The sequence below is a fragment of the Atta colombica genome, unplaced genomic scaffold, assembly GCF_001594045.1.
Source record: "Atta colombica isolate Treedump-2 unplaced genomic scaffold, Acol1.0 scaffold135, whole genome shotgun sequence".
Classification (NCBI taxonomy): Eukaryota; Metazoa; Arthropoda; class Insecta; order Hymenoptera; family Formicidae; genus Atta; species Atta colombica.
This window is the reverse complement of record NW_017259223.1, coordinates 293,071-310,027: the sequence shown is the minus strand read 5'-3', so window position 1 is coordinate 310,027 and position 16,957 is coordinate 293,071. Positions and strand designations below refer to the sequence as shown.

The 16,957-nt window shown below is 31.3% G+C and overlaps 1 protein-coding gene across 4 annotated transcripts in view; it reads left to right on the top strand.

Moving 5' to 3' along the window:
- Positions 1-16,957, top strand: part of LOC108684548 — a 98,108-nt gene that overhangs the window by 34,677 nt on the left and 46,474 nt on the right. Inside the window, exons 2-3 of one of the 4 annotated variants that reach the window (XM_018188932.1) lie at positions 5,295-5,345; positions 12,339-12,540. In XM_018188932.1, the coding sequence (XP_018044421.1) occupies positions 12,351-12,540 (190 nt within the window). In that variant the 5' untranslated portion in view covers positions 5,295-5,345; positions 12,339-12,350. Of the gene's footprint in view, positions 1-5,294; positions 5,346-10,377; positions 10,405-12,230; positions 12,541-16,957 lie in introns of those variants that run through there. The other 3 variants (XM_018188931.1, XM_018188933.1, XM_018188930.1) reach the window with 3 other exon arrangements.

Here is a 16,957-nt window from a genome sequence, read left to right as displayed (position 1 = left end):
TGTGTGTGTGTGTGTGTGTGTGTGTGTGTGTGTGTGTGTGTGTGTGTGTGTGTGTGTGTGTGTGTGTGTGTGAATTAACTTCGAGCGAAAATACGTTCAATAAAACGCATCGATTCACATAATCTATTTTCACTCATTTTTAGGTCATTACACCGTGACTTATCTCGCTACCCATGTGATAACTCTCTCGAGTGGGTGTTATGTATAATAATAAGAAGCGAATGACAAAGAAAATATCATACACAAACGGTAGATTGTTAAAACATCAATTCGCGATACATTTTGTCACATTTTCCTTCAGTTTTCCATCGAAAAGACAGAGAGCTTTCTGTGAAAAATAAATGAGAGTGTACGAAAACTCAGGCTTTACGTCATGCGATCGGGATAAATGTGTTTACTATTCATGAAAATTATAGTCGTGAGCTTCATTATAACCATAGAAAGAACGGTGAAGAAGAAAGAGAGGAGGCGCAGACAATATAAAGAAATGTCGGAAAATCGGTTGTGCTCTGATTAAAAGAGTCTTTTGAAGCGCACGGAGGAGGGAGAAGCCGGATTACTGTTTTTCGCCACTCTTTCATCCCCTACAGGACGAAAATACACATAGCGGCGAATAGTCCCGGAGCGGACGCCGCTGGAAATAAGACGCGGAAAAAATTTCCGAAAAAAAGAAACAAGAGAGGAGTGAAGATGAAGGATGCGCGCACGTCGCCGAAACGAAAGACATGCTAGACTGGTGCACTACTTCCGGGCTCCTTCATAACAAACCCTCCTCTTGTTCTCTCTTTCTAGGACTCCGCTTTTGAAAGAAAATTTCTACACGAGGCATAACAACCGCTATAACAAAGCACCGAGAAAATAATTCCGTGTCCCGTAAAGTTAATAATTGGTTTGCTAGCAATTTTTTCCTTTGAATGAAATGTAAATTTAAATATAAGAACTCTCGAATATAAAATAGCAATTAAAAACAGAAATAGGATTAGTCAAACGCAATTAGTAGTACGTAAATTAATGAAAAATGAAGTGTTTTTAATTGCTCTCGTAAATACAGTGAATGGTACAACGTTGGTTGAATGTTTTGGTTCTCTTTTGAATCATCAAAATATAATACAAAGTGCTAATGGTTATCTGTTACTCTCAGGCATCATGAGGCAACCATAATGAATCTTTCTTCAAATGAAATTGTTCCAAATGAAATGTTTCTAAAAATCATTACGGCAAGCAATCGAAAGTCCATGAATGTAAGAGATATATTAGGTATGGGAAAAAGTTCGTGGCGTTTTTCCCATTAGATGGCATTAAAAAAACGCCACGAACTTTTTCCCACACTTAATATAACGTTGATAAAACACGTATAAAGCATGCATATTGTGTCATTATATTAAAGTTACATTAAAGTTGATTAATGTAAAAAAATAAAATTAAAAATAAAATTGATCAGTGTAAAAAATTACATAAATGGAATGATTTTGCTGAAGTATCTAAACATTTAGATAAACATTTGAAAATAACTTTGTTGGACTACAAAAATAATTATACACTGGAAAAAGAGTTTAGTACTTAACAGCTATCAAATAATAAAATAATTTCAATGAAGTTTTCGGTTAATAAAATAAAAAATAACTTTACTTTTCTAAATATTTAATATTGTCAAACATAATAATATAACCAATCATTTAATAATAATTACTAAATATTTAGAAAAAAAATTATTTTTTATTATGTTAACGTAACATTTGATTGAAATTGTTTCACTCAACATTTGGTAACTATTATTAAAATTCTTTTTTAGTGTATTGACATCCTATTGTATTAATTTAATTATTTCCAGATCTATATTTGACTAAATTTTTAGAGGCTCCAGCAAAAGCGTTTTTTCTGTTCCTAGTAAAAGGAAAAGTCAAAGACAATCTTAGAATAAAATTAATTAAAATGATACAACTGCACATGCTAAGTTTACAAGAGAAAGTGAGAGAGTTCTTTTTAATGTCATCTAATAACGAGGGAAAATAGCATCGACGAGATTAGGAAACATGTATTAGAAAATAAAACTTTTGTGCGTGAAACAATGGATATTTTTTTCTTTTTCTGCTAGACTTGAGCATAGAACAAAAGTAACATGTCCGAATGTGAATTTTTTAATATTAAATTATTAAAAACATTAAAATATACATTTTAAATTATTAAATTATGAAGAATGATAACATTAGAAGTAATTAAAGTTACTCACACTTTAATGTTTACATTTTGTGTCATCTACAAAAAGAATGAAGTAAATATCAATTGGAAAACATATTTAATACGTATTTATTTATATATTTAATGTAATACAATTTATTAAAATTGTCTTCCAAAAGAGATTTTGGCTTTCTAAAATTTTGATTTACGCTACTTTTTCTTTTGTTTCTTTTTTTATCCGTTTCTCGAGATTCGAAGGCGTATCGCTTCGAAATAAAGTGGATCGTCAGGCCGCTAGGATGCTATTTTATTTGTGTGTTTTTCAAGTCTGTTGATTGGTTATAGGATAGAGAGATCCGAGGATCTCTGTTCTCCACATATTGTATGAAAAAAATGCACAAATGAAATAACATCCATACTTTGTATTACATTAATACAACATGAATACCTCGAGAACCACGTGTGTATCATGAGTGCGTGCGTGCGCGTGAATATGCGTGCATGCTGACCCGATGCGTCGTGTCGGGGCTGCCATCGCGTTCGTTCACTCTTTATAAATAGAAGCTTTAAATTCTGTCGCGAGTCGGGCGTGGCAGGCCGCAAGAGGAGAGATCTACGATGATCCTAGTCACGAAACACATACATACATCATTCAACGCGATCCGCTCGTTCTTTCTTCTCGTCTCGTGTCCTGGAGTACCACGCCGCCGTTAATTCTCTTTCATCTTGTTATTTCAAATAACATTCGCTTTTTTTACCGAAATATCTCGTTAATTTTCGAGTAGGTAACAGCACAGTCTCATGTGTGACCGTCGACTTACAATTAGTTCGAGGGAACATTTTCAACTTTCGTTTTTTTCCTTCCTTCATAAATTCAAATCTTCAAAAATATATTTTAATAATTTTTCTGAATAATGAGAACTTTTTTTACTTATTTCTTTTCATTTTTTATTTTATTACTCAGAATCATTACTCGCGGCTTCATTATACTGTACGCATATTAATTAAGAAGTAAAATACAAATGTCGAAAATATTTCTTCTATATTTAAACCAGAGATATACGATTTTTTATGCCATTATTTTTTATGCGATTGCATGTGATTTAATTACTAAAGAAATTCTATGTCTATATACACTTAAATATCAAATTAAATATCAAAGCAACAATAACTCAATACCTTGATAACTTTGAATATCTTACATAACATTTTATTATTTTTAATTTTCTTGTGTTCCATAATGTAATCCATTTTTGTGATTAGTTTTAAAGTAAACAACGTCCATATTTAACGAATGCATTTAGCAAATAATAAACTTGAGTTAAATATAAGTCAAATTTAATACATTTTATACATTAAATTATTGTATTAGGTGTACTTTGCTTTTGCCGTTTTCCTATAGATGGCTTTAGCAATAAGTGGTGGTCGAAATAAATAGATCATAGACGTCATACAATAAACTTGGGCATCTGTCAACATAACCCCATAGAAACATTAGTCGATTTGTGTCTGCATCATAAAGTTATTCTCGATTGAAAATGTCAGTTTACGAGCCAAATTCTCGTCATTTGCGGGAGGTTTTAATTTTTTGCTTCAATATGAAGAAATCTGAGACTCATCGAATGCTCTCAAATACTTATGGTGAGGCCGCTATTAGTGAAAGAACGTGTCGTGAGTGGTTTCAACGCTTCAAGAACGGTGATTTTGACGTCCAAGGTCATGCTCTGTATTTGGTGGGACCAGCTCGGCGTAGTGTATTATGACTGTTAAAACCGACTGAAACAATCACAGGCGATCGGTATCGAACGCAATTGATGCGTTTGAGCCGAGCATTGAAAGACAAACGGCCGCAATACAACGAGAGACACGATAAAGTGATTTTGCAGCATGACAATGCTCGACCCCATGTTGCGAAAGTGGTCAAGACATACTTGGAAACGTTGAAATGGGAAGTCCTATCCCACCCGCCGTATTCTCCAGACGTTGCTCCCTCTGACTATCACTTGTTTCGATCAATGGCACACGGCCTGGCTGACCAGCACTTCCGGTCTTATGAAGAAGTAAAAAATTGGATCGATTCGTGGATAGCCTCAAAAGATGACCAGTTTTTTCGACGCGGGATTCGTACGCTACCCGAAAGATGGGAGAAAGTAGTGGCCAGCGATGGACAATACTTTGAATCATAAATGTATAACCAGTTTTTTACAATAAAGCTTCGAATTTCGGGAAAAAAACGGCGAAAGCAAAATTGTACACCTAATACCTAACTCCATTGCTTTTAAATAAATTCGTGATATATTGAATTAATTTAGTATAGAAATATACAAATATAATGGCGACTATTTATGGAAATATATAAAAAAAATAACTCAAACATAATATATATAATGAATTTAATAGTGTTTACGCAATTACTAAAAAATTTTAATGAATATTTATTTAAATAGTATTACTAGCTAATTACGCAATTACTAAAAAATTTTAATGAATATTTATTTAAATAGTATTACTAGCTAAACATCTTATGGTAAATAAATACCTACTTACTTAAATCAAATTAATAGTTCATATGTACCAAATAAATGTACCTTTATATTTAGTAAATATTAAATTGATACTAAATTTAAATAAATGATTTAACATTTAATCTATTTATTTTCAGTGAGTATGTTTTCAGTAATTTAGTAAATCGCACGCGAATAGCACGAAAGATCGCATCGTATATCTCTGGCATAGATCTGATATTTCAATTTATATTATTCATAAATTCACGTACGAACGATAGAATCCTTGATCGATTGAATCGAATCTTTCGGTCGATTCAGCATTGAATCGAATGGCTTCGAATTGAACACGTTTGAAAATTTAGCCGAGCATAAATTCCGAGGAAAGCTCTCTGTTGCGGGTATCGGTGTTGCATAAATCAGTCGGGGATTCGCGGAACGAGTAGGTAGTATAAAGTTCACGTGAAGCACGATCGGTACACAAGTCGGATATTATTCATTGACCCGACATGACCTCGACACTGTCATCGTTTCTGTCGAGTTATCCCTTTATTATTTCTCACTCCCGCTGTACTTTCAATTTTAACGGATATTTATCTCTCTTTCTTATAGATATTCGGCGCGTCTACGAACTAAGACTTGATATGCCACGCCTTCTGTAAGGTAAGATCATTTTTCATTATAATCAGCTGAATCAAGTTTCCTAATTCTACACGGAAAGAATTTTGCTGAAATATTAAAAAAATTTAGCTAGACACAGATCTGAAAATAATTTTGTTGAATTATCAAAATAATTATGTATAGGGCATTCAAACATGAGCGATCCTGCAAAAATTTTTGACATTCTATTGTAATCAACTTGAGTGTCCTACAGTATAATTAATTTGATAGTTTGAATATAATTATTTAATAGTTCGATACAATCATTTAAATTTTCAGATTTGTTTTTAGTTAAATTTTTAGATACTAGCAAAAATGTTTTTTGGAGGATTAAAGGAAGTAGAGAAATAGATAAGAAAAAAATGTTTTCTTTTTAATATTAACTTTTATTCGATTTTTATGACTTTTTCAAGAAACATTATCACATTATGCTTTTTTAATAATCTTAATTTATTAAAATGTTTCTTATAAATGTTTTATATCGCTATTTCGACATTAAGTTTTATAGTTTATATTTAGAAAATTATTTTGCCATTTGCAATTTGATATTCGATCTTTCATTTAAATTCATCAGTAGTTTGTAGTGTAGAACTTTCTTAGCTCTGCTGTAAATAAAACAATAGACATCTTTAGTAATCGTACGTTAAAACAAATAATTCGAATATGTAATAATTCTAATGGATAAATCAATAAATTAAATAAAGCTTTTCAGAGCCGAGACAGGCTATTAATGTGTATTAATATATATGGACGTTTTGCATCAAATGCAATACTCTGATGCCATGAACCAATGGTCGCTGTAAAATATTAGATTCGACATAAATAATAATTATGACACTTTAAGTTACTACACTTTAATATACTAATTCCAAATCCGCCATGAACTTTATAATTCTATCTCTAGGTTTGTAATCATTTATAGCAATTATTTTTAAACCGATTCATCAAGTTTTCATATTTAAATCAACAATGTTATAAGAACATTCGTGACTTTTGCGGATTTCAGACGTCATATTTCAGCCATTATTGAATTTTTCAAAAGGCACGTTTCATTCGAAAGTACACAAATGTGCGAATATTTTAAGACCTTAAATGTTTTTTTCGTTGCGTCAAATTTTGGAAGGAGAGGTAGCCCGTTTGACACGAAATGTTCCATATATATTTTTTATTTATGAAATTTTTCAGGAAACGTTTATATGTTTTAAATTTTTAATAAAGTATATATATCTATATATTTACACACTAATTACTTATGTTGCCTCTAAAAGGCTTTATTTAATTTATTAAATAGTATGTTAAATTGCCGTAATAATTGCATCTTTCTGATGTAATCATTTGATCGGGCGATCATCGAGCGAGATTTATGACCAAGCATTTAGCAAAAGCATTGTTTTTTCAATTAACGGGAACAAAGGTACGCGGCAGATTTTACAGAAGAGTTCGCATCCATTTGTTCTATTCCGAAATGCATGCGAAACGTATCATGACATGAGAGCGATATTATTTCGCATTCCATTGCTTCTAGATGCCATTGCGATGAGAGAGAGAGAGAGAGAGAGAGAGAGAGAGAGAGAGAGAGAGAGAGAGAGAGAGGGAGAGGATGGATCGATGGCTCGTCGTCGCGGATGGTCGCCCGACTGTAATTGTTCCGGGAAACCGGAAGCGCGTAATTACGCTACGTATCGAATGGAAAATTGTGCGCCGTCGTTCGACGGTTCCTGCATGCATTCCGGGATGCATGTGCCGCCCAGCTTTTGCAGCAATTCCAGCCGTATCCATGTTGCACGGACAATTGAAAATTCTTAAATGTTTTCATCCTTTATGAAGTAATTAAAAAATCGTTAGTTATTCGTTAGTGATTAGTGTAGCTGCAATATTTGATGCGAAGGTGTGGAATTTTGCAACGTGAAGTAAAAGAACACTGTTCCTTAAAATAACTAAAAATCAAATCTTTATATCTGGAAACAGAGTATTTCGGCGCTATTTCTATTTAAGCACTTCTGTTATATCTACATAAAAATCAAACACTTTATATCTCTAAACATATAAAATATATCTTATCTATTTTTCTCAGTTAAGATTATCGTTTTATATAAATACAGAACTCTAAATATTATATAATCATGGATTACTATTTTATAATTACGAAAATTCAAAATAGTAATAATATTTTTACAATATTATTGATTTACATAGTGACGTTTTAATTTATGTAATAATTTTGATATACGAGGGTCAATTAAATATAAACGGGAATTTTTTTTTTATTATTTATTGGACGAAAATAAAAATATAAAAAAAACAAATTATTTTTCTACTTAGTTCTCTGCTACATTAATACATTTTTGTCACCGAATAGAGAATTTGACGATATTTCGTTTTTTTTTCATAAAAAGTAATAAGTTGCAGCCAATTGCGCACGAATTCCTCTACACCAGCATCGTCCACGAATCGTATTGTCTTCTCAATTCTTCTTTCAGCGGCTCAAACAAATGATAATCGCATGGAAAGATATCTTAATGCGATTATCACTTGTTTGAGCTGCTAAAAGAAATGGGAGGATTCAAGGACGATGCCAGTAGAAGAATTCGTGCGCAATTAACTGCAGACACAATCTACTACTTTTTGTGAAAAAGGGATCATCAAATTCAAAATCAAAAAATGGCAAAAATGTATTAATGTAGCAGGAAACTATGTGGAAAAATAATTTATTTTTCTTATATTTTTATTCTCATTTAATAAAAAAATATTCCTGTTTATATTTGATTTACCCTCGTATATGTCCCTGATTGACAAATCTTGACCAATAAAACGGGTTGATATTAGAAAAAAAGTTCGACATGAAAGGTGATATCACATATTAGCATTAGTCTGTGTGTCCACTTGTTACAAAGCCAATCTTTGAATGACGCAGATATTCGCTCCAACTCGTATAAACTTTTTAATAATTTCTCTATGAAATTATGCTGACTGTATTCCTGAAGGCGACAATTGTAAGTAGCGGCACCATAAACACGCCAAATTCGACATTAATTCTATAGTTAAAGTATGTTAGAAATTGTGTCAAGGCCGTAGTTGCTCTTATCGATAAAACTATCTCACAAGCAACGCGATTAATTTTCACGGATCGCAGCTCTCCGAAGTCGCGATAACTCGAAATCCGATAATTTTCGACACGACATTTAATGTTAAACCAATCAAGTGTGATTTACTTAACTTTTCTTGTCAAACACGATACTCTTAATTATATAAAATTTAAGTAAAAATTTTTAATTTTTGCATTATTATTAGGCAAAGCAAAATGCAATTAAATCAATTATTATTAAATAACAAAATCTATCATTATTTATGCTTAGATCTTATATCTTGAATAATTAATAATTATGATTAATAACGGAAATAAGCGGAGCGAAAATAATTATCGGTTATGATTTATTTCATCGTTCCAGTCAGCAATCAGAAAATAATTGCACTTTTGATTATGATTGATGTAACAAATTAGTGGTATGTTAAAAAAAATACTAATCCTCTTTTATGCAATCCGTATGTTAATTTAATTTAATTTAATATGTTAATTTAACTTCAAATACGTAAAGCCCGTAATTAATGTAAAAAATAATTATCAATTAATTATATCAAAAGTAACAAGGAAATAACTAATTATTGCTGAACAAACTTAATCTCAAATCTCTGTAGCTTCGAGTTCGCGCAGAAATTTAAAAATTTTTTTGGCTTTTTCATTCCGAATTACTCGAAATTTAAAACGATAAGAAAACTGCATAATGAATTTTCTTACAACTGTTCACTGTTAGATATCAAAGGAACAATAGTAATTAATTTAATCCCTTAAATCAAATAATAAATTGTTATCCTTAATTCTCTTGTATCAAAATGTAAATCAATCCACTGTAATTGAATGGCTTAGTTTTAAAATAATAACGTTTATATTAATGCAAATAACAAATTAAATTGGAATCAAATTTAATATAGTTCCTGAGTTAAATTACTTAATTTCGTTGTTTTAGTTAAATTAACGACATATTGAATATACAGAAAAAAAATTTTTTTGTACACTTGTGTCAAAATTACCTGTTAAAATTTTTGTGTTGAATTTTTAATATATATCCAAGTATTAATTTATCATAATATAATTGTATTATTTGAATATTTTGTGTTAAATTGATATTTTACATTTCTTAGAGTTAAAAAATATAATAATTTATAAGTAATTAAACAAAAATAATATAGTTTTAACAGTAATAAATAAAAGAAGTTACATGTTAATTTAACATGTTTGATTATAAATTTAATTTTATTAAAGAAATATGTTTCCACAATATGTTTTTAAATTATGCCAAAGTATTATTTATATTTTTGTATTAATTTTTCATAATGTTTATATTTTTTAACTTTCTAACATATACATCTTGTATTAAATTAATACTAAAATTTGAGTCCATCGTTGGAATGTGAAATTTAACAGAAATTTTCCAAGTGTATAGGAGCAGTGGTGATGTATAAAAATGTATTAAAAATAAATTAGGTAAAATTTGACATTAAACAATGTCGTGCGCGAAATTTTTGATGACAGTACGCACTTTAACGTACCGCGCGTCGTAACTAATAACGGCAGCTTAATAAGAACCGGCAGCACTAATTCTCAGCGGGTTTCCCCACGTTCTCCCGATGTGGTGATGCGGAGCGAAGAGCCCAGTTCGCCGTCATCCTCGTCGTCAGCTGTGCGAAGGTCAGGGTCGCGTGCGCGCTAGCCGAGAGGGTGCAATCGATGCACCGTCCGCCGTCGCTCCGCGCATCCCCTTGCCGGATGCAGTTGCTATGGAGACCATCTCCTCCTGACCCCCATTGCCTGGAGGTGCGGAGAGCGGCAGTTCATCGACGCACGGAGAAGCGGGATCCGGGGAATCGGAATATCAATCCTGTACGGTCGCGCGGAATAGTGGCGCGAGAGAGTGGCGAAGGCGGCAGTGCGTTTAATGCATTCCGCGTTCTTCTCTCGCTCTTCCTTCCTTTCTTTGCGATTCGTTAAAGACGACATTCCATGGTGAGGAATCTTTTCCGCGTACCTGTTCCGCGTCCGGGACGCGATCCTCTTTGAGAAAGACACGCTTGGGAACTTAATCTCTCTCTCTCTCTCTCTCTCTCTCTCTCTCTCTCTCTTTCTCTTGCGTTGTGAAGAATATTTGCGCATAATTGTGTCCTCTCGGTGAGAGTCTCTGTGAGTTGACCACTTAGTGCCGCATCTTATACGATAATAGACATTACTACGAATCAGTGGGCGAGTAGTGGAGATATCAAATGAAATAATACGAGGCAATATAATTTGGAACTTTTATTATAATCTTTTAAATCGCTACTCAATGTTTAAACCTAAATAAAATTGATAAAGTACATTTAAAAATATCTAAATTAATCGAGTACCATTGTTTAATCAATTCAATTTAGAACATTTATCGCAATTTGACAATGGAATATTCAATATTTTAGCTCAATATAAAAATATTGAGAACAAAACATTCTGACTGAAATATTGATTAGATATTTTGTTAACTATATTAGTTTTCATATTTTTAATTTTGGAGACTTTAAACCTAGACAAAACTTATATACAGTGCATAGAAAAATTGATCAAGTATTATATATAACTAATGAATGCAAATTGATTTACATATTTACAGTGTTAATAAATAATCTAATCCTTTTAAGATTATGAAGTTATTGTAATAACAAAGAAATAGAAGGATTAACATCGTAGTCTTTGAAATGATACTTTAATATTGTATAATTAAAAATAAAATGCAAAACAGCTAGAATTAATTAAAATAATCTATTCTATCTAATTAGTAAAATCTGTCTATTCTATCTAAGCTATCTAATTAAAAGGATTTTTTTGAGCAATACAATAGATATTTTTTGCGTGTTAACAAATATCTAGTGTTGTTGGCTCAAAAAAGCCCTTTTACTAATTAGATATTTTAATATTGTAAAAGGGTTAAATTATTTATTAAAAATATGTGAATGATTTGCATTTAATTGCACTAGTTTTTTCAATGAAAAACAAGATCAAACTATGTATTGAAAATTAAAATTATATGAAATTTGATTATATGAAATTTATCCATAATCCAATCAAATAATATTAAATGACTGATTCCTGCTCATAAAAATACTGATAATAATAATAATAATAATAATAATAATAATAATAATAATAATAATATACCGATTACGCTGAAAAAAGAAGTTTAATTTTAAGGTATTAATTTTATTCTTGTCTCTATTTTTTTTTAAACACTTACAAGATGTTTTAAATTTTTTTAATAGACTAAACACTTGTTTGGATTTAAAACGTATAATGTTTTAATCCAAATACGTAGTATTTTGTTTATTGAAAAAGTTTGAAACTGAAACATCATTAAATGTTTAAAAAACATTTAAAGGACAAGAGTAAAACATATTTCTTTTTACAGTATCTGCTTTGTAATTCGAATTATTCATCCAAAATAATTTTTAAGAAAAAGGTTTCCTAGTCTCTTCCTGCTGGCAGTTGTTAGAATCATTCGATTATTTTCTTTTTCGATTATTTTCTTTAATCGTTGCAGAAATAAAAAGTAAATTATGATCCTAATTAAGGATCATAATTTACTTTTGTGTCAAATTAAGTTGCGCAAGGTCGTCTCGAGAGAGATGAAAGTAAGGTCAACTAATAGAAATCAATATTTCCCGAATCGTCCGCGCAACATAGCCGCACCAAGACCACACCTTCGCTTTTAATTCCCATCCGCGCTTATTAAACAACAGGCAGGCGTGGAGAAGCAAAGTATTTTCTCGTCGCGTTAGACACCTCCGAGAATTTGAGAGACAGGAGAGATGGACGGCTGGAAGAGCTGGAAAGGGTCGGAGGGCTCGTTTTTTTCAACATGGTACCAACGCGTGAGAGAGTCCTACGTCGCACTTTGGTTCTTCGGGATGTTTCAGAACAGCAGGACGATGTCGACGAGCACCGCCCTCGGAGGCGGTGGTGGAGGCGTTGGCGGTGCCCTCAGCCTGATGGGTTGCGTGAGAGAGGCCTCGCCGCCCCCTCAGAACCATCATCAACATCATCATCATCAGCACCATCGCGCTTTTGGCCTCGGTGAATTCCCAACGACCCAGCACAGCGTCGATCCTCTGCCCAAAGGTCAGTGAAGCTTGAGTATACTCTTAGTATACTTTGACAGTTTGTAACTTTGCGAGATTCACAAGAGTTCTAAGGCAATTTCAGTAGTTATCAATTTGATTAATAAACTTTCAGAATATAACGAATGTATTATAATTTTAAAGTTTCTTTGTGCAATTTCAGTAATTTTATATTTATAAAGCAGTTAAAATGAAGTCACACAATAAATGAACAGTGACTATTATAAAGTATAGATGCTTATAGAAACTGGTTATAGAATTATTTTACTTGTATATAGTCGTTCTTAACTTTCCAAAATCTTAACACAATTACTGATATTAAGGCTGTATGACCCATTTAATTTATGTTAATTAAAAGGCACTAATTAATTTCAAGGAAGCGAAATAACATAACTATAAAAAAGGATGATTATTGAATATATTTTAATAATAATAATCTAAATTTTAGCAGATTTAACAAAAAATTGAATTGATATTTTTATCGAAGAAATTTATATTGAATGGATCTAATAGATCTATCTAGAGAGTTAAGTGCGATTTTACTTCTCTTTGGATCCATAATAATCAGTTAATATATAATGTTAATATATAATGCTTTATTGATTCTCTCTTTACGAGGTTACAAAAACATTCGCTTGTAAGATTATTATATTCATATGACACGTACATCATTATCGGTGCTAATATTATTCATTGAAAGAAATATACATTATATATATACCGAGAAAAATGTTTTGATCAGACTAATAAAAGATTCAATCAGAATGGCATTTTGATGAGGCCAAATAGAATGGTTATAATAACTAAATTAATCTTTTTATATAATATTTTATATAATATTACCTTTTTGATGATTTAACTAAAACATATTTTATTACATAAAATTATTACTAATTGAATATTCGAATATTAAATAATACAGAATAGATTAATGTAAAGCAAGATTCGATGATTGCCGGATGTATTTTCTGTTCATTCGTTACATTATTCAAGTCGAATAGATTTCCCTAGAAACTCTATTTTCTGTCAAATTCTAAAAGATGGTAGAAATACGACGCTGCCGGCGATGATTTAAATGCGCCGTCGGAAAAACTGCATTTTCTCCTCTGAGAATAGGATTCTTGACGTTGCACGTTCTTTCGATATGAAGACGCGCGAATTTTCGATTCCGAGGCGTGTATTACGGTAAGCCGTAAGTAAACGAAGCATATGATGAAACATACGGATTTCGTCGAATGCCACGTTTGTGTGGAACGCAGCAATTTCCTGTAAAAATACACGAAGCGTCGCGACAATTCAGTAACGAAATTGTTCTTTCAATTCAACAGTTATTCACATTTTTTATGATTATAATTCTGTCATTTTACTTTAATGTGTTTTTATAATTGAACAGAATTGATTTGATTTTTTTTAAATTTAACTTTGTATTATTCAAAGTTTAGATTTTAATTTAAAGTTTAGAATGTGTCTTTACAATGAAAAAATTGTTTATTTAGCTAAATTAATTTTTTTTGTTTTTATTTCTTTTATTGGTGACTGTACGTATTTAAGTCAAATATAATATGTTTGACTTATATACATATATTCTTTATTGAAAGAAATAAAGACGAATTAAATTATATTTAGTCAAATGAACAATTTTTTTTTCACGCTGTTAAATCTATATCAAATTTAACCTAATTTAAGTCGCCATTACTTCTACTCAATATATCGTGATTTTATATTAAAACATAGTTAATATTAAACAATGGTTAAGTTTAAAACTATTTATATAATGTCAATTTGACACTATATATCATCAAACTGACATTATATATTGTCAAATTTAATCATTGTTTTAGTATAAAATAACGATATATATTTAATAGAAGCCAGTGATGATTTAAATTAAGTTAAATTTGACACTCTGTAGATTTAACAGTGCAATGGAGGAGATAAATTATTAATTTTACTCAACGGTTCTCCAAGTTTACGCCCAAGTAGCATCACATTACGGTATCGTGTTGCAATCCGCAAGGTTGTACGAGGACATTCTCTGCATCTCGGGCAAGGATGCAATGGTAAATTGAGGTCGTCGTTAGCGGTAATAGTAAGAAGAAGCGCGTATATACATTTAATTAGGAGCGGACAGAGATTAAAGTGACAATTATGATTATGATAGGCGGTGAGCTGTGATTTCTTTTTTTTTTTCCTGTTTTGCATTACTGCGTGCCGTGACTATTGTTCAGGAGAACATAGTCGCGTTATGTGTCATTACGGATGAATTTCCTGGTCGGTATAATGACCTCTGCCATTGGATTAAGTCTCAGTAAATTACAGAGCTCGGCGAGTACAGGGATAAATTAACTCGCGAGTAAATTTTTTAATCGAGAAACATAATTATGGGAAACTTCGTGAATTCTCGGTCAATTGACGTTTGTTGTGTATCCTAATCGAAATCCGTGTAATTAAACGTTCATTAACTTTCTAGAGAATTTAAATTTCTTTTTTTATATAAAAATTTAATTTATTCGCTTCTTGTATTAAATTTTAATTTAAATTGTAATAAGAAATGTTTCCAAATATTAATGTGAAATAAAGTAAAATATAAATATATTTATATCACAATATATATTTCATAGAGTTACTTTGAATCGTGCGACCGAAATGATATTTTATAAATCTATTCTATAAAATAATTTCCTATAACTCTTTTATTATTTTTTCATAATTTTATTGTATTGCGCGTTTGTACAATTTACACCTCAAATAATCTTTGCTCTGCGTCAGTTTTTTTTATGTCGAGAATTTCCGTGGCTGCAGTGACGATGCATTATTCTTCAATATTGTACAAACAGATGTTGTCGTTACGTGACGCTTTACTGTGAGATAGACAGCCGCTAGCAAGCGATTCTAGCGTAGCGTTATTTTTCGCGCTTCAACAACGTTGAAGCCGTCATTGAAGCGTGTAAAGTGCGCTCGCAACAGAGAGTGTCAAGTACACAGTAAAGATCACTCCTGATCAAGCGTTATACATTCCTCTCCCCTTGTCTCATTAAGGGCTGGTGTTTGATCGCAGAACATACGTAGACATCGTGGTAGATCAACTTTAAACACAGCATTACGCTGCATCGAGATGGAATTGTGGTAGATCGACTTTAAGCACGGCGTCATCACGCCGTGTTGAAATTGAGTATGCGACAAATTAGAATACACTATTAACTTGAAAATGTTATTTAATATTGAACGTCTATTCTAGGCTACAATGTCTATTTCTAGATAGGAAATATCAAGTATTTCCATATATTATTTTATCCTTGTTTATTGTATGTTAAATTATGGATAAAATAATATGTAAGGCCACTCGAATGGTGTTTTCAAATGTAACCTTGTATTATTGTTTCAAGATACTTATATAAAATTAAATATATAATTACGAGAATTCGAAGGCCGCTATATTTATTACAAAGGAGATCGCGTTATTGTACAGGATGTCCCAAAATTTGTGACTCAAAATACTCTAGAAGAAAGTCTTTTTCTCGAGAAATTAAGTAAAAACAGTTTCTAAATTTTTATTTTAAGTGATTTTGAGATAATAAAAGGTTTAAGTACACAGATTACATTTAGATAGCATTTGTTTATGAATCACGTGTGTTAGTGAATATATTGAAGTGTTAATATTCATTAGATGTTTAATCTATTATATAATTAATTATATTTAAACCCTTACTCAAAAAACTACTGCTTAAAAAAATTTACAAATGAAATTTTTATTTAATTTTTCGATGATTTTTTATTATATTTTGAGTAACAAATTTTGGGACACTCTGTATAATTAAAAAGCTGCAGATCAGAGTACACATTTTATTTAAATCGTTTATATTGCTATCATAATTTTATTAAAACCTTGGAAAAGAGTTAACTTTTTGTACAATAATATTGATAATTTCGAGAGATGGCTTTCGAGAAAATTTCCATAATTTCTTCTCATTTATTTCATTATTCTCCTGTATTAAATTCTTTATTACGCTTATTTGTGTTATCTTATCAGTGTATTATTATTTTTTCGTTCCTTACTTATTATTTATATTACTTTTGTAACTTTATATTACTTTTCTTATGATTATCTATTTATTATTTTCGTTTATTGATATTTATTATTTATCGCATAATGTGATGTAAATATATATGTATAAGAACAGTTTTTAGTTTTCTGCTATCTCGTTGAGATTGTCCATCTACCTGCTAAAAGTCTCAAATCTCATCTTTTGTGCATTAACGTCGAAGGTATCGCGAGGTTTCCTTGAGAAGCATCGGCAGATGCGTCACATTAAAAGCACTGAAGTGCTCATGAGTGACAGCGACAGAAAAGAACGAATAGGAAGAGGATAAGAGAGAGGGAAGAGAGAGAGGGAGGGAGGGAGAGAGGGGGGGGGGAG